We start from the raw sequence: 22,997 nt of genomic DNA, 5'->3' as shown, positions 1-22,997 counted from the left end.
GAAAACTAGGCGTCTTGCTCCAAACAGCGAAGTTGTGAATACAAGGGAAAAGTTCCTGAAGGAAATTAAATGTGCTACTCTAGTGAACACATGAATAATAAGAAAGCAATACAGCCTTATTACTGATATGGAGAAAGTTTGAGTAGCCTAGATAGAAGATTAAACCAGCCACAACATTCCCTTAAGCCAAAGCCTAATCCACAGTTCGGCCCTAATTCTCTTCAATATTAGGAAGGCTGAGAGAGGTGGGGAAGCTACAGAAGAAAAGCTTGAAACTAGCCAAGGTTGGTTCATGAGGTTTCGGTAAAGAAGCCATCTCCATAACATAAAAGAGCCAGGTGAAGCAGCAAGTGCTGATGGAGGAGCTGTAGCAAGTTACCCAGAAGATCTGGCTAAAATAGTTCATGAGGGTAGATACACCAAGCAACACATTTTCAATGTAGACAAAAAGCCTTCTACTGGAAGATGCCAGCTAAGATTAGAGAGGAGAAGTCAATGCCTGGCTTGAAAGCGTCACAGGACAGGCTGGCTCTTTTGTTAGGGGCTGATGCAGCTAGTGACTTCAAGTTGAAGGCAGCCCTCACTATTCTAATAATCCTAGGGTCCTTAAGAATTATGCTAAATTTGTTCTGCCCTTGTGCTATAAATGGAAGAACAAAGCCTGGAGTCCTGAATATTTTAATCCCGCTGTAAAGACCTCATGCTCAGAGAAAAAGATTTATTTCAAAATACTATGCTTGTTGACAATGGACATAGTCACCCAAGAGCGTTGATGGAGATGTACAAGGAGGTAACACAACATGTATTCTGCAGCCCATGGATCAAGGAATAATTTTGACTTCCAACTGTTATACATTTCTTTAGGCATTAGCTGCCATAAATAGTGGCAAATGATCTGATGGATCTAGGCAAAACAAATTGAAAATCTTCTGGAAATAACTTACCATTCTAGATGTTACTGAGAATATTTGTGATTCACATGAAAAGGTCAAAATATGAACATTAACAGGAGTTTGGAAGAAGTTGATTCCAAGCCTCATGAATAACTTTGAGGGTCTAAAGGCTTCATTGGAGGGACTAACTGCAGATGTAGTGGAAACAGCAAGAGAGCTACCATTAGAAATGGAGCCTGAAGGTCAGGTGCATTTTGGGAGGCTGAGGTGGAAGAATCTCTTGATCCCAGGAGCTCAAGACCAGCCTGGGCAACATAACAAGACCCCCGTCTCTACAAAAGAAATTCAAAAAAATTAACTGAGTGTGGTGATGCACATCTGTAGTCCCATCTACTTGGGAGGCTGAGGTGGGAGGATTCCTTAAGCCCGGGTGGCGGCGGTTCCAGTGAGCCATGATCATGCCATTGCACTTCAGCGTGGGCTGCAGAGAGAGACCCTATCTCAAAAAAACAAAAAGAAATGGAGCCTGAAGATGTGACCAAATTGCAGCAATCTCATTATAAAACTTGAACAGGTGAAGAGTTGCTTCTGATGAATGAGCTAAGAAAGTAGTTTTTAGTGTGTGAAGGTGCTGTGAACATTCTTGAAATGACAACAAAGAATTTAGAATATTGCATCGTCTTAGTTGATAAAGAAGACTGACTCCAATTTTTAAAGAAGTTCTACTGTCAGCAAAATGCTATTAAGTGGCATTGCCTGCTACAGAGAATATTTTTCATGAAAGGAATATTGAATAAATGAGGTAAACTTCAGTGTTATTTTAAGAAATTCCTTCAGCCACCTCAGCCTTTAGTAACTACCACCTTAATCTGTCAGTAGCCGTCATCATTAAGGTGAGATACTCTACCTCCAAAAAAAATCACAACTTGTTGAAGGATCAGGGGATTGTTAGCAATTTTCAGCAGTAAAATATTTTTATGTGAGGATATGTACATTGTTCTTTAGACATAACGTTATTACACACTTAATAGACTATAGTAGAGTATAAGCATAATATATGCACTGAGAAACCAAAACATTGTATGACTGACTTTACTTTATTGTGATACTCACTTTGTTGCTGTGGTCTGGAACCAAACCCACAATGTATCTGGGATATGCTTGTACTTATTTTAGATATAATTGCTAAAACTTTAAAACTTTATCTCAAAGTTGTATTTTCCTATTTATAAATTAGAGCAAAGAGGTATTACACACCAAACTTGCATAAGAAATAACTGAGATACTGATAGTTTCAATTATTCCTGTATCTTTGGACTATTCCTCCAATGGTTGAATTTCCTTTTTTTTTTTTAATTGGGGCTGCTTGAAAAACATACATGTTCTTTAGCAATTTTGAATATTATTCTTTGGCAGCATTGTTTTATAAAATTGTTTTCATAGAATTTCTTCTTAGTATCTATGGACCTATATTGAGGGAGGTGGTTGGGGAGAAATATGTCAGCTCTGTCAACTACCAACAGATGGTATTAGTAGTTGCTTCTATAGTTAAAAATTGACACATGTGATTAAGTAGACTTAATGATAACCCTTTGGAAATGAATCTGTAAGTAGAAGAATCTCTATACTGTGTCAGAACCAGTAATGATACCCACTTCGTGTTGACTGTCAGGAAGCTTGGAACCAAATTTGTGACCCGTGTGGTAACAATTGTATATATTTATTTCTATACACTAATCTTGGCCCTCAGTTATTTATTTTGTCATTTTATGGCATATTTCTTTTCAGGGCCCACAAGTCTTTGATGGCTTTCGTTAGCACAAGGACATTACCTGTCTTGATCACTCATGTAGCTGAGTACCTACCACATAGGTGCTCAGTTAATATTTGTGCAATTTATTTCTGCAGTGGCCTTTGATATTTATTTTAAAGATAGTGGATGGGCGTCTGTTTTAGCTTTACTGAGGAAAAGAATCCAAGGCAGATTAGTTCTAAAATTGATTCCACTCTAGCAGCCTACTTTCTGATACAAGCATGTGATCTTAGAGAAGATAATAATGACCAAAGGGAATGTAATATAGCTTTGGGAAATATAGGGCAATCCTAATTTGCCTCTTATCATAGCCCAGAGGTTATGAGCTCTGGCTAAGTATGATAAGGAAGTTACTTCAGGGGATAAAGAGAGACTGAGGAATGAGAAGAAATCTCTTTCTGCCTTCACTGTTCTACCTTAGTATTTAGGTAGCCTCTTCACATTTAAGATAATAAAAAGGTAAAAGTTGAGTCAAAGTTACTGTCAGCCAGTCTGTAAAATCTAGTTGAACAATAGCTTCATCAATTTAAAAATTTTATCATTTCTCTGAGGAAATTTAATGAAAGGCATTGAGAAGTGTTCCTGACTTTAAGAAACTTATTTTGAATGAAGAGTTGCCTTGTGTTGAGAGGGAATTGTCTCTGAGGAAATTTAATGAAGGGCATTGAGAAGTGTTCCTGACTTTGAGAAACTTATTTTGAATGAAGATTTGCCTTGTGTTGAGAGGGAATTGTCTAAGGCAAATAGGGAATTCAAATTTGAAACTTTTCTGTTGACCAGGTTCAGGATTATCAGTAGCATGGAATTATCATGACTCACTGAACTCCGTTTAACCTGAAGTTATAGTCATTTGAAACTTGCTGATATTCCCCCAGAGTCATATTGTACTCGCCATTGAACGCAGAGTTCTCTAACCTTGGCTTACAGACGGAAAAACCCAGTCTGTTTCATAACCTGCAATCTGGATTTTAAATATTGTTTTCAGAGTAGGACAGAAGGGTGAGACCTAAGCCAAATAAAGGAACATGTTTCTAGATTGTCTTTGCCACATGCTGCTTTAATCATGGGGTTTGGAGCCTGTCAGATCAGAGTTGGAATCTTGGTATTATCACTTCTTTGAGAGAGAGTACAATTTCTCTGTTTTTTCTGAGCCTCTGTTTATTTACTTTAAAAAATGAAAATTACAATGCCTGTCTTGTTTGGGTGGTTGTGAAAATTAGATAAGCTGTGTAAAAACATCTACCATGAACCTAATATGTATAGATTCGTAGTCAATATAACTTTACGCCCTTCCATACTACTTTTCTCTGTTAGCTTTGTAATGGCTGCTTGCTTTATCCTTACTCGTACATGACTGTACAAGGTTGGAAAGTGCTAGACAAATGTGTCTTATGTATATTAAGACATGCTGAAGTTATGGAGAATGGATAGGTTGTCTTGGATTCAATTCCTTACTATCAGATCTAAGCATGGAGTGTTTTTTTTAAATGTTGATATTTGGCATTTTGATGTCAGTGTTTTCTCTGTTGCAACTGGACAGAGAGAACAACCTATGTAGGTTATTTAGATTTTTAAAAAAATTATTTTAATGAAATTTCCCTTGGCATTTGAGTAGATATTCAGATTTGATTCTTTGAAACTACAGCATCAGTGGCATTATTTTTTGTGGCATATGTAAAGCAAGAATTTAGCAATTTTAAGCTTCCTAGTATTTAGCTAATAACTTCACATACTGGAGCACATCTTTATCCATTGTGTCAAAATATTAGATATTTTCTAAGGTAATAGTTTTACTAACGTGGATACTTCCTTTGATTTTGTTCTCTGTACTTGAAATTTTTTGTGCTTATGGAATTTATTTTGATATATTTTAAAAAGTAAAGCTGACTTTATAATATGGATGACTTTGAATTTTACTTCTTAGCCCTTATACTTTCTATGCAGGATGTATTTTTAAAAAGAAATACAATATTTACAGGAACAGATTTATAGAGTAGGGGGTATAAATGGGCATTTTAAAAGTTATTTATATACATCTTAACTGCCGTGACTTTTAGCCAATATTTTCAAGAAAGCGCTGTCTATCCTAATTGCACAAATATTTTTGCAAACTTTTCCATTAAGCAGTGAATGAAGCCCTGAAAGTCACTGTAGCCAATGTGAAGGCAGAGGATTTGAGAGTAGTAATGGATTTTTAGAAATGCTTAGGGTGTGCTCCTGTAACAGGGCATTTGCTTTTAGGGCAGTTTGGCCCAACAATTGAACAAATTAGTTAATGTTTGAAAATTTATAAAGCAAAACCATAGATAATCATAATATAATTTTTGCTAGAACATACGTTAAGTTGGCTCATTAGGTCAGATCGTTTTTTAAAATTACAGTATGAAAAAGTTATTCAACTTATTTTAAAAATTCTTCTTTGCAAATAAATTGATACCTTGATACCCATGGCATTAAGACAGCTTTTTACTTCTTTGTAGGCTGGCATAATGGACAGACAGTACTTTAGCCTTGGAAATCAGAGTATTGACATGTGACATTTTAGATGAGTATGTGTGTATGTGAACAGGTACATATGGATGCAAGCATGTGTGTAGAAGATCACATATACATTCATATATGTGAGAGTGCATTTGGGTTAGAAGTGATATGAAAAAAACTGGAGTATTGTATCTTAGTAAACTTTTACTCCATTAATCTCCTTCAAGTTATTGATCATTAATAATTGGATATCCTTTTGTAGAATGGCTTTGGAACTTGGCAGTATTCTGTAATCCAGTTTTACAAGATGACATGGGGAGATGACCAGGGAATTTACTCATATTTTTTTTAGGCCGAGTGATGTTGATAGACCACAGTTTGGCAAAGTAGACAGATCTGGTTTCAGATCTTAGTTTTGCCACTTACTAGCTGTGTGAATCTTGGAGATATATTTGGCTCTTTTGAAACCTCAGTTTCCTCATATATAGAGTAGGTGAACAATGTCTGTCTTATTGGATTCCAGAAAGAATTAAGTAGGATAAAGTTTGCAAAGTACTTATTCACATTACCTGGTCACATAGTAAACACTCAGTTAATGCAAATTCTCTTTTTGGGTGTGTTTTTAAAAAAATAAATAATATTTTACAACTTAAGCCTTTTTTGAATATTTGAAGTAAAATGCAAATTTATTTTTACATTGGCTTTTGGAGAGTATTAGTGCTTTCTGCATCTTGGGAGAAATCTTATACTTTTATTTAGTTGTATAAACATATAAGCAAAAGTAGGCATAATAGCTGATTATTGTTTTAAAAAAAAACTCCAGAATGTTTATAGTGAACTTCTATAAAATGAAAATTACTCTGTGTAACTTATGTGGCATAATTTACAAATCAGTTCAATTTGGGGAAAATATAATTTATATCAAATAATATACCACCAATTTGGGGGAAATTATATTACTATAGTGTAATATAATTATAGTGTGTTATTAACTATAGTGTGTTATTAAGATAAACTAAAAAGCCCATTAGTTAGCCAGTATTGTCATGTTTCTGAGGTTAATTGGCTGCATTCAGTTATAGGTTATGAACAGTACCACTTGAATGATCCACCAGGCTATCAGGCAGAAAGACCAATAGTTCACAAGACTAATTGACCCTGTCAGTATAATAGAAACACTTACAAATAAAATTCTCTTTGCAAACAACATTGCGAATGAAAACCCCAGAAGAAACTGTTATGTCCTGTAACTGTCCTGGAATGCTATGATTCAGTTAGCAGACTGTGGGTGGAGGTGGGTCATGGTGGGTGGGAGTTGAGGGGAAGGAAATGCAAAGGATAGAAAGGAGAATTTTGGAGGGAAATTAATCAGACAAAACGTTAGAGAGAAACACACATTTTTTGAAATGATTTTAACCTTCTTGAATCTCTAAAAAGTACTGTCTTTAAATTTTTCATTTTTTTACCCTTCTTGTTCTGTATTTCAAGCCCTTTTGTTAGATTTGATAGTCATTGTTGCATTGAGCTCTTTTCTGAAAGGTAAGAACGTATTTTTGTCAAACACATTGCTATAATGAGTATGATGTGTGCCTGCCATTCTGCAGTCTTTCTTCATTTACATGTATCATCAATATAATGCAAATACTGTCAAGGGCAGCATTATCTCCTTGAATCTATTTTTTGTTTTGTTTTTTAGTATAGGTTTGTATTTGTGCCGGTGTAGGAGGAAGGGGGAAATTGTTGGGAAGAAACATAGAAAGAGAGAAAGAATATTTACTTTCCAACAAATTTTGACAATTTGTTTTTCTCTTTTTTTGGTAATGATCAAAATTATGTATTAAAGAACTTCCCAAAGCAGTATATCAGCTTTTATTAAAGAAAGCAAATATTTTAAAATGCTTTAAGAAACTTGGTGAACTCTAGTATAAGGGTTTGGTTTTTAAAGGGAAAAAAATAATTTTATCTGGAAACATTTTAGGTAATATGGATCCTCCAGTTAATCTATGGGAAATTGTGCAGCAGATATCAGCCTTCATTTGTAATACTGTAGGAGGGTGATAACTTTCCTGTTGCATTTTCTTTTTGTAAAAGGCATCTTTTACTTTGTCAGAAAACAACAGTCAAGTTGTAAATGGTCTTCAAAAATAGTAATAAAAAAAGATTTATAATGGAAAGAATTGATGGTATATTTCACCTAAAGTAAGAAAGACAATGTGTAATAAGGGATTTTGCGGTTTTACAGCTCAGTGCATGTGTTTGAAAGCTGTTCTCTCAGCAACGTGGGTGGCAGGTTATGCTACCATATAATGTATTGTAGTTGGCTCTCCACACTTGTCAGGGTTAGTGTTCAACCAGTCGGAAAATTTTCCCATTGTTCTATCATGTGAACCAAGACTAGTGTTGAATTCCCAATAACTTACAGAAAAAGGATTAATTAGAAAGTTTGAAATTTGATGACTTATTGTTTTAATACAGTACTATGTGTTTTAGTATTTTATCTATAATTAGAATTGTTTTTTAGTCAAAATAATGTATCAAAATCAAAACTTCATCTTATTTTTTAATAGATCTTACAGAAATTTGTATACTGAATCCTGCCTTTTTTTTTTGTATTAACACTGTTTCCATCTTAAGCATTTTGCTTTAGATGGACCATAGCTCTTGGCAGCTAGTGCATTTTTAGCAAATAATACTGTTTCTAGTAAGAGTTGCAGAGAAAAAAAAAACTTTGTGTGAGGTCCTTGTAAACTGAACCTTTGGAACGTTACTTTATTTCTTTTTTCCCCTCTTTTGTGCTTCTTCGCTATTTGTGTAATGGTTATAAATTACATCGTTTGAAAAGAAGAATTAAAAACACTTTATTTTGTTTTTTTTTTTTAGATAATTTTTTCTTTACCTGTTATTTTAAAGATATACAGAGAAATAAGCAGTTAGGGTATTGAAATTCCATTGTGCCAGCACCTCCAGGGCATAATCCAAAAAAAACAGAAAACCGCCTGCTGGGTTGTCTGCAGTATGCTTGTGTGAACATCAGTGTCTGCTGTTCACACATCATTTTTTTACTGAAAGTTCCTCTTGGAATAAAGACTCTGTGTTTTCTGAGTGTAGTGAAACATTTGTTGGTTCTTATATTTTTCAATTTGTGAGGGATTCTGTTTATAGGATAAGTTGTCATGGCTGTATGTTGCACTAATGTTATTGGCACATCAAAAAGTAGAGAAAAGGCTTGTGTATTTATATACTATAAAATAATGAAAAAATGAAATTAGAAAGTATTGAAGGTGAGAAATTTTGTTGAAGATCTATGCGAAGAAGAATTGATTTAAATATTGATGTTTGCCCTTTAAAATCTATTTTATTTATAAAGTAAAGTATATCTTGGCTAGATTATACATCTGAAAATATCATAAATGTCCTGTATTTCACTTGGAATTCAGATTCTTAAGTATGTTGGCTTCTTGATAGTATTGTTATGAGTTAGTCAAATTTTTCAACTGACCCTACATAATCAAGGAATGTTCAGGAAGTATATTTATGGGTGCTTAGAATAATTTTTAATTTTTGATCATGTTTCACTACATTTATTTTTACTCTTATGCTACTGAGTATCACGTTAGATACAGGCAGCAAACTTGTGAAATGTAGTCTAGTGTGTTGGCAGTCTCAACCTTCATTCAGATTCATACAACATCAAAACAAAAAATTATTTACCAGATAATAGGGAACTTAAGGTTAAAATTTGGTAAAATGGATGTTGTGATCCACACTCTCCCCTAAGGTGTATTGGAATTATTCAACATTTTTTGTTTTTAACTTTCTATGTAGAAGTTAATAAAGGAATAAATATACATATCTGAAACTGGGTTTTTACCATTTTGACTATTTTTTATAAAGATATAATTTGAGCTTTGTTTGTCTCTGAATTTCACTCTGAGTTTCTTGATCAAAATTCAGATGCACGTTTACATTTCATAATTGTTGTATGAATCTTTTAATTATTGTTTCTTCTGGTTATTTAGGATAATATTGCTGTATATCTGGAACCAGTTATTAAATTTTAGTCAATAGATCCAATAGACAATGAATGATGCTTGCTCCTCAATTTGCTTCTTATTGTCTTATTCTCTCATTGAATCCAGAATATGGAAGAGATTGTCATCTAAGCAAGACATATCTTGCATATGCCTTCTAGAAGGGGAAGTGAAAGCACCAGGTCCTTAACGTGTTAGTTTTCTAAGGGCCTAAGATGTCTGAGTTTCTTGATTGCCATGAAGTCTAATTCTTCACAGGGCAACCTGGCATACTGCCATTTCCACACTGGGCTGTTTGTTGGTACTTGTGAATAGAACAAAAACAGTCTTTGCTTTTTCTCCTCAGTTACCAATGATTATAGTTTTTGGAAACAAGTTAAAACATTTTTCTCAAAATGATGATTATTCATGTCAAGATGAAGTCAAACTTCATGATATCTAAGCCGTAAGTAATAGAGTTACTTCAGTATTTTAAAAATTCATGTAAAATAAAATTTGTTACTTCTCACTCCAAAATATTCATTTTGTAAAATTTCACCTTAACTGTTGTTAGACAGATGTTCTAGATTTAGCTAAACACTTTTGAAAGTAAATTATGAGGTGGGTTTTTGGCTAATTTGTATACTTCTATAAGTAAAATCTGTTATATATGAATTATGGGAACACTAGAAGTCATAGATCCTACAAGCAAAGTGTTTGTGGGTCATTGGGTTGGGGAGCTACTTCAGTTGTTTTTTTATTATAACTGGAGGTGTATATTGGATTTTTACCTCTACCTAGATCTGTAGTAAGAACTTTGTTCCCATTGTCATGCATTATTTCTATGCATATTAACTAATAATATAAAACAATAAGTATTATGAGACTTTCACCCAGTTGAATTAGTTTCTTCCTTCTCAATCCCCTTCAAAGTTCCACATCTCTTTATAGGATATGTAGAATTATGGCTTTTTGAGTTGTCGGTATTTATTCACTTGTACTCATCTTAGAATATGTTCTTTTATTTTTATTCTAGGCATACATACATACTTTAAGGTTATTACTTCGGTGATGTTCAGGATTTTGGTTGGGTAATTACTTTCAAATCCTGGCTAGCTAGGTCACTAGCTAGTTGACCCTTGGGCAGATTGTATAACCTCTCTATGAACTTCAGTTACCTATAAATTAACTATAAATTAGAGATATGATGTTGGGATGATTGCAACAAATGTTTTAAGCGCCTGGAACATAGTAGCAGCTCAGTGAATGGTAGCTGAAAGGAGCAAAGCCATTAAAATTTGTTATGTTTTTATAGGTCTTAAAAGCATACAGTAGGCTGGGCATGGTGGCCCACGCCTGTAATCCCAGCACTTTGGGAGGCCAAGGCGGGTGGATCACCTGAGGTCAGGGGTTCGAGACCAGCCTGACCAACATGGAGAAACCCTGTCTCTATTAACAATACAAAATTAGCTGGGTGTGGTGGCACATGCCTGTAATCCTAGCTACTCAGGAGGCTGAGGCAGGAGAACCACTTGAACCTGGGAGGCAGAGGTGCGGTGAGCCCAGATCGTGCCATTGTACTCCAGCCTGGGCATCAAGAGCAAAACTCCGTCTCAACACACACACACACACACACACACACACACACACACGCACACGCACACGCACACACCAAAACAAAAGCATACAATAGTTTGCTTTTCTATATAATCTCATGAAATTAAGAGTTTTCATTACATCTAACTATTTATTTCTTTGAGTTGTTAAAGATCCAAGAGTATGGGCTTTGGAGTCATCTGCTGGGGTTTGAATTCTTGCTCTGCCATTTAACCATGAACCTTGGAATGTTAGCCTCAGATATCTAATATCTAAAATGAAGATTAAAAGAATGTACCTTGGCCGGGTGCAGTGGCTCACGCCTGTAATTCCAGCACTTTGGGAGGTCATGGCAGGCAGATCACGAGGTCAAGAGATCGAGACCATCCTGGCCAACATGGTGAAACCCCGTCTCTACTGAAAAATACAAAAATTAGGTGGGTGTGGTGGTGCGTGCCTGTAGTCCTAGCTACTCGGGAGGCTAAGGCAGGAGAATTGCTTGAATCTGAGAGGTGGAGGTTGCAGTGAGCCAAGATGGAGCCACTGCACTCCAGCCTGGCGACAGAGCAAGACTCTGTTTCAAACAAACAAAAAAAAAGTATACCTCATAGGGCTATTGCAAGGCTGGAAAAAAATCAGTACATCTATAGTTCTTACAACTGTGCTTGCCAAAGAATAAGTGCTTCCAAAATCTCATAGAAAAGGAAAAATCATAAAGCAAGAAAACTTGAATGGAGTCAGCCTTAATCATGTCTCTTTCATCCACTCCTATATAATTCACACTACTTTTCTTCCCAATCTCTTTCAGAATTCCACATTTCCACAAAGCATATTTAGATTATATTGAAGTCAGAATTGTGCATCTTATTCATTACCTACATAGGATTGTGATAACCTTGCAGTAAGAATTGCTTAGCTGTGAAGTTCTTGTTTGAAAATAATTTTCCTTAGAATTTTAAACACATTTTCCATTTCCTCATTGTTTTCATTGTAAATGTTGAGAAATACAATGCCACTTTTGATTTCTGATGCTTTGCATGTGACCTATTTTTCTCTGTAGAAAGTGATGTCTCTTCATCAGAAGTATCTGTTGAATTTGTTGTCTGCTTTATAGGTTTTGCCTTAGTTAGCTTTTTTTTTTTTTTTGAGACAGAGTCTCACTCTGTCTCCCAGGCTGGAGTGCAGTGGTGTGATCTTGGCTCACTGCAACCTTGGCCTCCCAGGTTAAAGCGATTCTCCTGCCTCAGCCTCTTGAGTAGCTGAGATTACAGGCATTCACCACCACACCCAGCTAATTTTTACTATTTTTAATAGAGACAGGGTTTCATCATGTTAGGCTGGTCTCGAACTCCTGACCTCAAATGATCCTCCTGCCTCGGCCTCCCAAAGTGCTGGGATTACAGGCATGAGCCATTGCGCCTGGCTGCCTTAGCTTTTTTTTTCTTTTTTTTCTTTGAGACGGAGTCTCACTGTCATCCAGGGTGGAGTGCAGTGGCATCATCTCGGCACTCTACAACTTCCGCCTCCTGGGTTCAAGCAGTTCTCCTGCCTCAGTCTCCCCAGTAGCTGGGATTACAGGCGTGCACCACCATGCCTGGCTAATTTTTGTATTTTTAATAGAGACGCGGTTTTGCCATGTTGGCCAGGCTGGTCTCGAACTCCTGACTTCAGGCAATCCACCCACCTTGGCCTCCCAAAGTGCGAGGATTACAGGCATGAACCACAGTGCCTGGCCCTAGTTAGCTTTTTAACAGTCCTTTTGAAAGCAGCTTGATTCTGAAATGACCTTTTATCTATTTACTTATTTATTTTTATTTTGTAGAGATAGGGTCTCACTATGTTTGCCCAGGCTTGTCTGGAACTTCTGGCCTCAAGCTATCCTCCCCTTTCCACCTCCCAAAATGTTGAGATTACAGGCGTGAACCACCAGGCCCAGTCATAAAATGGCCTTTTAAAGGCTTCATTGTTATCAGTTGTTTAAAAGGTAAGTTGGTCTCCATGTATCTTTCTGCTTCAACTGGATTTTTTTTTTTTTTTTTGAGACAGGGTCTTGCTCTGTCACCCATGCTTGAGTGCAGTAGCGCAATCATGGTTCACTGGGGCCTAGACCTTCTAGGTTCAATCGATCCTCCTGCCTCAGCCTCCTGAGTAGCTGAGACTACTGGCATATGCTACCATGCCCTGCTAATTTTTGTGTTTTTTGTAGAGACAGGGTTTTACCATATTGGCCAGGCTGTTCTGAAACTCCTGGGCTCCAAGGATCTGCCTGCCTTGGCCTCCGAAAGACATGGGATTATAGGTGTGAGCCATTGTGCCTTGCATTCATCTGGATTTTTAAATAAGCAATTGTGTACTTAATAGTTAAATGATTTATATAAAAAGTGTTTTATAGTGACTTTTTGGCATTTTAAATTTATGATCCCCCCGCCTGTTTCTCAGTGGGTTATAATCCAGTGGCATGATATCAAATAGCCTGTTTTCTTAGATATATTTCTGACACGTTTACTTAAAGGCCAGTTTTAACCTTTCTTTTTTTTTCAATATTTATTTACTGTTAAAATTTATGGTGATAGGGCTGGGTGCAATGACTCATGCCTGTAATCCCAGCATAATAAAACATTTAAAAAATTATGGTAATAGAATGATAGTGTACTTTTTAATTTGCTGTACCTTAAAAATTACTCATACATGTGAACAGTCTAAATTTCTATATATTTGCATAAGATTTTCTCATACCTGCCATACATACAATTCTGTTTCATTTTTGTTCTAAGATAAAAGATACATTTCAATATGTTTATTTATTTTAGAGCTCACATAGCAGCAAATCGTGATGTTACCTGGAGTATGAAGGACTTGGAAAAAACTAAACCTCATGGGTAGCATGAGGAGCTCCACAACTGTGTTCTGGAGTTTCTGTTGGGTCCTTAGTGTTTCCCTGCTCTCCAGAGTCCATAAAACACGTGTTCGTGCATGCACACACGTCCACACACACACACACAGACACGTAACTATTTGGTATAAGAAATAGAACATTATGAGTATCTCAGTTCCTGTCACAAACCTTCCCCTACCCTTTAGGGAAAACTATGGTTCTACCTTTTTATGTTAACTTTCTTAATTGTCTTTATAGTTTTACCACTGTGAATATGTACCTCAGCATTAATTGAGTGCTTGTTTTTGAACTCGAAGTAGTTTAGACTTGGTATTGTTAAGTTTCTGCCTTTGTTTTTTTGTTTTGCTAACTCACTAAGTCATAGTTTTTTATCTTCAGTTATACTAACTTTGAATTTTCATAATTTAATGTTTCTTTTTACTACAGTAAAACATGTATGTAGGTTAAAAGTGTGAAAGAGCTGGGTATGATGCCATGTGCTTATAGTACCAGCTACTTGGGAGGTGAAGCAGAAGGATTGCTTGAGCCCAGGAGTTCAAGGCCAGCTTGGACAACATAGCAAGACCCCAATCTCTTAAAAAAAATAGTGTGAAATATTTGCAGTAGCACTTGCAACAATCATGCTTCTCACCCAGCCCCACACACTTGCCTCACTCCTTGGGAGCAATCCTGTTAGCTATGTTAGCCAATTTTTGTTAAAAAATTGTAGAAATATTTACTTTCATATTTCTAAGTGCATGTACATAGATACCTGTATTAGATGTGTACAATTCTAAATAACATGTACATATCTATATTTAAAGCTGTGATCTAATCATATCTGCTATAACACATCAGGATTTAGCTCTATAATCCCATTCCTTCCCTCATCTACTTCCCTTATCTTCATCTTACTAGTGTAGGTTTTTGTGGTATTTGCTGAAATCATTATGCATGTTTTCATTATTATGATTGCATAAGTATTTTTATGCCTGAATCATATCATGTCCTAATGCTTAAATTTTTGGGGGGCATTATTTTGTTTTCCTGGAATTAATACTTACCTTCTTTGTTTCTTAACTTTTAAAATGTTGGTTACCAACATATCTCTAAATTCTCTGACAGATTATAAACCCTTTCTTGAAACAGCAATACATAACTCTCAGTCCCACATTTTTTCTGGGTAACATCCCTCCTGGACTTCCAGCTCATCCGCTGCCAGTGGAAGGTCCATCAGAAAAGCAGAGAGTGCTGAGGGAGACCAGGGGTGTATAGTAAGGGATTTACTACAGGGATTTTTACCTTTCCCAAGTAGAAGTTCGTTAAATAAATTCTGTAAGACTGTTGTTTTCACATCTGATGTAAACAGATGAGTGTGGAGTCCATAGGGCACGAAGTTGAAAGTGAAGATTTATGTAAAGTGGTGTGGAACAAAAACAATGTGGAACCTATGAGCACAGGCTGGAACCCATGAAGATGAACTGGAATCATCCATATTCACTGCCTCCAATCTTGTGACGAGTGTCCTGCAGAAGAAGTTGATGCCTTTTTTCTTAGAGCTAAACACTCACCTGACCTAGGAGTTAGAGAGCCTGCAGGAAGATCTAAGGGAATGAGGGTCAGTTGTAGGCCTGGATCCTGCACCATGACAATGGTGTGAAGCAGTAGATAGTGACAATGTATATGATCTATAAAAGCGCCTGCTTTTCTTGAGTGTAAAAATAAAATGGCTGCTGCCTCTCTTTTGCTCTCCAAAATCTTGAGAGCTTGTTTGGGGATTCTGTGAGGGAAGCACAGCTACTCGTATATTCTTGACCAAAGAGTGGTCGTCCTCTATCAGGGAGGGTCGTCCTCTTTGACCAAGCACACAGCTTTGGGAGAGATGCACACAGAGCAGTGAGGGAGAAAGTTAATACCAATCTAGCCAGCTAGATCAGCTGAAATCCACTCTGGCGATTAGTGGGGTGACAGATGTCGCAGCCAGATTGCCCTCACATCCTGCTTTCTAAATCTTGCATGAAAATAACTCTTGTGTCTCACCTAACCAGAATTGTGGGTAAGGGAGTCTTGAGAAATGTACTTTAGACTAGCTTGAGTTGACACATTACAAAGTCGTCACAGGTGGCCATGAGAATGTTCCTCTCAGATCTCTGCCCACAAACAGTAACTGACTGATGGCTGCAGCTGCTGCTCTCTGAAATCCATCACCATGTTTGTTCCAAGGCCATGCTTCCCACATTCTGACCCAGTCAGTGACTGAGCACAACAGGGACACTAAAGCATGCTCATTCCTGGGAGACGTTGAGTCATCTGACGGACAGTTTCATCAGATTTTCCTTAGACTGGCACTGCAGCCTAACACACATCCACCCAGCCTGCCTTCCTTCCCTGTCTCCTTCCCCTGGGTCGAACCTGCATCACCATCTGTATTAGTCAGGGTTCTCTTAGAGGGACAGAACTAATAGGGTTATATATATATAATTTTTATCCTGTATATAGGATATTATATATAATATATATCCTTGTTATAATATATATATAGGATATGTATGTGAAATATATATATATATATATGTATATAAAAAGGAGAGTTTAAGTGTTAACTTACACAATCACAAGGTCCCACAATAGGCTGTCTGCAAGCTGAGGAGCAAGGAGAGCCAGTCAGAGTCCCAAAACTAAAGAACTTGGAGTCTGATGTTCAAGGACAGGAGGCATCCAGCTCGGGAGAAAGATGCAGGCTGGGAGCCTAGGCCCATCTCTCCTTTTCATATTTTTTCTGCCTGCTTTATATTCACTGGAAGCTGATTAGATTGTGCCCACCAGATTAAGGGTGGATCTGCTTTTCTCAGCCCAGTGACTCAAATGTTAATCATTTTTGGCAACACCGACACAGGCATACCCAGGTTTAATACTTTGTATCCCTCAATCCAATCAAGTTGACTTTCAGTATTAACCATCGCAAGTCTACCCCTTGTCAACTTGAACCTATACATATCTCCTGAGATCCTACATAATCCTCATATAAAGACAATAATGGGTCATAATTATGCCTAACATAATACAACTATCCTTCGTACAACCAGAAATGCATCAATCCCAAACCCAAATACTAGTACATACATAAAGTTAACAATACTTAAATGCTGATGTGAAGTCTGTGAATCTTACGTCACATGATAAAGAAAAAGAAATAAAATGAAGATATTTTCTTAGTACAAGTGTATACATGCATAAACATGTTTTTAACAAAAGCAGGAGGAACTCATGACAGTTACAATCCTCATTTCTGCAGCTGGTCACAAGATTGTAGCTGGTATTGATAACTACCTTCTTCTACTACCTGTTCTATATTCCCTTTGCCTTCAGCAAGCACCTCATCAGGTCATGGATTTTTTTTCCTGGTGGAGTGACCCAAAGCTTTGTTCCTGAAGGGTCTGGGTCATGTGTAGTCCTGCCTGGATTGGGCTGTTGTAGTTTCCCATTGACCTTAATCACAGGGCATGATAATACTAAGAGATGTCCTAATGGATCTCCTGTATTCCATGCATATTCTTCCTTACCTCCATTGTGGAGTAGTAGACTGATTTCATCTTGATAGTCCAGGTCAGTCATCCCAGCCAACACTGTAACTCCCTTCTTAGCCTATTGACTTAAAGGTAGGAGGAGCCCAAAGTGTACAGGTGGCAATCTTAACTTCCAGTTTAATGGAATCGTCATTGTGTCTCCAGGTGGCAGCGTTCCTCCTCTGAAACTAAGACCTCTAGGCCAGCAGAACGTAATGTCGTGGGAACAGGAAGCAAAAATGTTGCCAGTGGATCACCAGGGTTGATGGTAGTACCATTTTCACTTCCACCCCTTGATTCCTGGAACTGTGAATCCTGACTATGGGAGAAACAGTACCATATATTGGACCCTGATTCAGAGCATACACAGCCTTCTGGAGAACTTTGCCCCAGTCCTGCAAAGTATTGTCATCTAGTTGGCATTGTGATTGTGACTTCAAAAGGCTATTCCACCATTCTGTCTATCCAGCTGCTTCAGGATGATGGGAGAACATGGTAAGACCAGTGAATTCCATGAGCATGTGCCTACTGCCATACTTCTTTAGCCATAAAGTCAGAGGCAATGCTGTGTGGAATACCATGACAATGGATAAGGCATTCTGTGAGTCCACAGTTGGTAGTCTTGGCAGAAGCATTGCATGCAGGATAGGTAAACCCATATCTGGTAAGTGTCTATTCCAGTGAAGACAAACCTCTGTCGTTTCCATGATGGAAGAAGTCCAATATAATCAACCTGCCACCAGATAGCTGGCTGATCACCCTGAGGAATGGTGCCACATCAAGGGCTCAGTGTTGGTCTCTGCTGCTGGCAAATTGGGCATTCAGCAGTGGCTGTAGCCACGTCAGCCTTGGTGAGTGGAAGGCCATGTCACTGAGCCCATGTGTAACCTCCATTCCTGCTACCATGGCTGCTTTGTTCATGGGCCCATTGGGCGATGACAGTGGTGGCTGGGGAAAGAGGCTGTGTGGTGTCTACAGAACGGGTCATCCTATCCATGTGATTATTAAACTCCTTCTTTGCTGAGGTCACTTGTTGGCGAGCAGTCATATGGGATACAAATATATTCAGCTTTTGACCACTCAAGAGAGGCCCATCCACATACCTCTTCCCTAAATTTCTTAGTCACCAATTTTCCAGTCATGGTTCTTCCAAGTCCCTGACCATCCAGCCAATCCATTGGCTACAGCCCATGAATCAGTGTATAACTGCACATCTGGCCATTTCTCCTTCCATGCAAAGTGCATGATCAGGTGCACTGCTCGAAGTTCTGCCCATTGGGAAGATTTCCTTTCACCGCTGTCCTTCAGGGATGTCCTAGAAGGGGCTGTAGTGCTGCAGCTGTCCACTTTCAGGTGGTGCCTGCATATCATGCAGAACCATCTGTGAACCAGGCCCTGGTCTTCTCTTCCTCTGCCAGTTGATCACAGGGAACTCCCATGAGGCCATCGGTGCAGGCTAGGGGAGAGATGTCAGGGTGGCAGGAGTGGAGACCATGGGCATTTGAGCCACTTCCTCATGTAACTTGTGCCTTCTGGACCTGCTCTAGCCTGATCACGTATATACCACTTCCATTTGATAATGGAATGCTGCTGTGCACAACCCACTTTATAGTTAGATGGGTCAGAAAGCACCCAGTTCATGATAGTCAGTTCAGGTTGCATGGTAATTGATGACCCATAGTCAAACGTTCAGTTTCCACCAAAGCCCAGTCAAGAGATGTCTCTCAAAAGGAGAGTAGTTATTTGTAGAAGATGGCAGTCCCTTGCTCCAAAATCCAAGAGGCCTCCACTGTGATTCACTATGGGGGCCTGCCAAAGGCTCCAAACAGCATCCCTATCTGCCACTATTACCTCAAGCACTGTTGGATCTGCTGGGTCATATGGCCCAAGTGGCAGAACAGCTTGCACAGCAGCCTGGACCTGTTGCAGAGCCTTCTCCTGTTCTGGATGCCACTCAAAACTGGCAGCCTTTCAGGTCACTCGATAAGTGGGCTGGAGTAACACATTCAAATGAGGAATGTGTTGCCTCCAGAATCCAATTAGGCCCACTAGGTGTTGTGCCTCTTTCTTGGTTGTAGGAGGGGCCAAATGCAGCAACTTATCCTTCACCTTAGAAGGAATATCTCAACAAGACCCACACGACTGGACCCCTAGAAATTTTACTGAGGTACACGGTCCTGGAATTTTAGTTGGATTTATTTCCCATCCTCTGGCATGCAAATATCTCACCAATAAGTCCAGTGTATTTGCTAGTTCTTGCTCACTGGATCCAATCAGCACAATGTCATCAATGTAATGGACCAGTGTGATATCTTGCGGAAGGGAAAAGTGATCAAGGTCTCTTCGAATAAGATTATGACACAAAGCCAGAGAGTTGATATACCCCTGAGGTAGGACAGTAAAGGTGTATTGCTGGCCTTGCTAGCTGAAGGCAAATTGCTTCTGGTGGACCTTATGGACAGGAATGGAGAAAAAGGCATTTGCCAAGTCAATGGTTGCATACCAGATACCAGGAGATGTATTAATATGCTCAAGCAATGAAACCACATCTGGTACAGCAGCTGCAATTGGAGTCACCACTTGGTTAAGCTTACGATAATCCACTTTCTGCAGGATCCATCTGTCTTCTGCACAGGCCAGATGGGAGAGTTGAATGGGGATGTGGTGGGAATTACCACCCCCACGTCCTTCCAGTCCTTGATGGTGGCACTAATCTCTGCAACCCCTCCAGGGATGTGATACTGTTTTTGATTTACTATTTTTCTAGGTAAAGGTAGCTCTATTGGCTTCCATTTGGCCTTTCCCACCATGATAGTTCTCACCCTACCAGTCAGGGAGCCAATGTGGGGGTTCTGCCAGCTGCTAAGTATGTCTATGCTAATTATGCATTCTGGCACTGGGGAAATGACCACAGGATGAGTCTGGGGACCCACTGGACCCAGTGTAAGTCAGACCTAAGCTAAAACTCCGTTAATTACCAGACCTCTGTAAGCCCCTACTTTAACTGCTTTAACTGGAGGACTGAAATGATGCTTTGGGTCCCCTGGAATCAACGTCAGCTCAGAGCCAGTGTCCAGTAGTACCCAAAATGTCTGATCATTTCCCTTTCCCCAGTGCAGTTACCTTGGTACAAGGCCAGAGGTCTTCTTGGGGAAGGATGGGAGAAAGAGTCACTGTATAAATTGTTGGTAATGTAGTGGGGTCCTTCCCCAAGGGGACCTGGCCTCTCCTTCATTCAAGGGGTTCTGGTCTGTAAACTGGCTCAAGTCTGGAAATTGAGAGGCTATGATTCTCTGTTTTTATAATTCAGATTAGTCCTTTGTCCATTCGACCTAGAAGTTTTCTGTTTGTATAAGTTAAGTAGGAATGCAGTAGGCTTCCTATCAATTTCACTTCTAGGAACACCATGATTAATTAGCCAATGCCAAAGCTCTGCACAAGTCAGACTATTCTGATTGCTGCTTTGCCTCTGCTGTCCATTACAGTAGCTATGCCCACCTTGCCTTTGATGATTGAGTGCTGCCACTTGGCCCCTGCCACCTTGGGATTCAATTATTCCTATTTTATTTAAATTTTGTAGTTGAGTGACTGTGGTTCTCATCGTTAGATCTGACATACAGAGAAGAGCAATTATAGGGCTCTTCAAAAATGGAGGTGCTGCCCTCACAAATCTGTTTTGCAAGGCATTGGTCAAGGGTATATCTTCTGGACCCTCCCAGCAGGGATGAGTAGTGACTAATCCACTACCCTATCCCAATCTCCCTAACCCTTTGGATCCCTTCCTCTACATTAAACGAAGGGAGATCAGATATTTCCACCTCTCTCACAGTGGGCCATTTTTTAATCCATATTTCAGCTAACCAAGCAAATAACCTATTAGAACCTTTTTTAACTCCTTGAGCTGCAACATTAAAAGCAGAGTCCCTACTTACTGGGCCCAAATCAATAAATTCAGCCTGATACAACTCTTATGTTCCTTCCACCATTATACATACCTTTAATATCCATTCCCATGCTTGTTCTCTAGATTTCTGTTTATATAAATTAGAGAACTCAAACAGTTCTTTTCAATTGTAGCGCACCTCCTCATGGGTCACACTCTCAACTTCACCTCCAGGGGCCTGCCAGGACTTTAGTCTAGTTATAGGTCTAGAAGCAAACAAGGGTGTTGGGGGTGGCTCCTGAGGAAAATCAACATTTTCTTGCCTGGCAGCTACCTCAGGTCATCACTGTTGCTTCAGGCAGCACAGGGTTTATCTTCTCAGACAAAGGTGGAAAGACTGATGGCAGTGTGGGTCGGGGAGGGGATGTTGCCACTACTGGGGATGGGGAAGCTGTTTCTTCTGGCAAAAAAGCCTCATCAGAGTTTATGAACTCAGTGTCCCCAGCTTCATCAGGGTCCTCCCACTCTTCCTTATTCCAAGTTTCAGGGTCCCATTCTTTTCTAATCAATGCCCTCACTTTAACAGTAGACACCTGGCGAGGCTGTACATGCATCTTGTTGCAGGTCAGCCACTCACATGGTAAGAGATTGTGTTTGTTTTTCCACAATTTCAGCTTTTTCTCTATGGCAGTTAAGACTCCCACTCAGGGCAGTCTTAGCAGATTTGAAGGTTAATACCTGCTTCTGAAGCCAGGAGTTAGAATCCCTGAGTTCATCATTTTCTTTCATCACTTTGTCCACTGAACTTAGGAGCAACCAACCAGCTTCATTATGTTCCTTGGTTCTCCACATACGGTCAAAGGTATTATGTATAGTGTCATTAAACTCCTTGCCACTCAAGAGTGGTGAATCAAGTGTCAAACACATTTATTTTGCATAACTCTCTAAACAGTTTACACCAAGGACTATCAGTATTTTCCATACTATTAGAAGTAGAGTCCTTAGCATTTTTGGGTCTAATCATATTAAGCAGCCAACTTCAGAAACCTCAAAACCAACGAAACAACCCCATCCTTAATATTCTGTTCCTCTAGAACCACACCTGGTACTAAAAGCTGTATTAGTCATGGTTCTCTTAGAGGGAAAGAACTAATGGGAGATATGTATATATATGATATGAGTTTCTTAAGCATTAAGTTACACACAAGATCCCACAATAGGCTGTCTGCAAGCTGAAGAGCAAGGAGAGCCAGCCCAAGTCTCAAAACTGAAGAACTTGGGAGTCCTGTGTTCGAGGGCAGGAAGCATCCATCATGGAAGAAAGACGTAGGCTGGGAGGCTAGGCTCGTCTCTCCTTTTCACATTTTTCTGCCTGCTTTATATTTGCTGGAAGCTGATTAGATTGTGCCCACCAGATTAAGGCTGGATCTGCCTTCCTCAGACCACTAACTCAAATGTTAATCTCTTTTGGCAACATGCACACAGGCACACCCAGGATTAATACTTTGTATCCGCTAATCCAATAAAGTTGACACTCGGTATTAACCATCACACCATCTAACAGCTCTTTCAGCTTCCCCTGGCTCCCTCCCCATTTTCTCTTACAGATATTTCCCCCACTAAATTTCTTGTATTTCTAACCCTGTCTTGGTGTCTGCTTCTCAGACACAGCTGTATTCTTAAGACATCCCTTTAAGATCATCCTGGGAATTTCCTTCACTTTTTCTTTTGGGAGACCTCTTATTTCTGGATCCCAGGTCTTCATCATTCTTGGTTTACTTCCTTTATTGGTGGAATACATCCTCCACATGGGAGGTAAATTGTTGAAATCTTGCATGACTGAAAACTTGATTTTAATCTCACCCTCGAGGGATGATTTG

At 38.9% G+C, this 22,997-nt stretch overlaps 1 protein-coding gene across 15 annotated transcripts in view; it reads left to right on the top strand.

Annotated features, from left to right (window-relative positions):
- Positions 1-22,997, top strand: part of ANAPC10 (anaphase promoting complex subunit 10) — a 209,576-nt gene that overhangs the window by 47,244 nt on the left and 139,335 nt on the right. The window contains exon 5 of one of the 15 annotated variants that reach the window (XM_054554522.1): positions 9,565-9,663. The exons of the other annotated variants lie outside the window; for them this stretch is intronic. Within the exon in view, the coding sequence (XP_054410497.1) occupies positions 9,565-9,660 (96 nt within the window). The 3' untranslated portion in view covers positions 9,661-9,663. Of the gene's footprint in view, positions 1-9,564; positions 9,664-22,997 lie in introns of those variants that run through there. 15 annotated transcript variants of the gene reach the window in all.

Source organism: Pongo abelii, chromosome 3 (assembly GCF_028885655.2).
Source record: "Pongo abelii isolate AG06213 chromosome 3, NHGRI_mPonAbe1-v2.0_pri, whole genome shotgun sequence".
Taxonomy (NCBI): domain Eukaryota; kingdom Metazoa; phylum Chordata; class Mammalia; order Primates; family Hominidae; genus Pongo; species Pongo abelii.
Note: the sequence above shows the minus strand (reverse complement) of the source record. Positions and strands in the feature narration are given on the sequence as shown.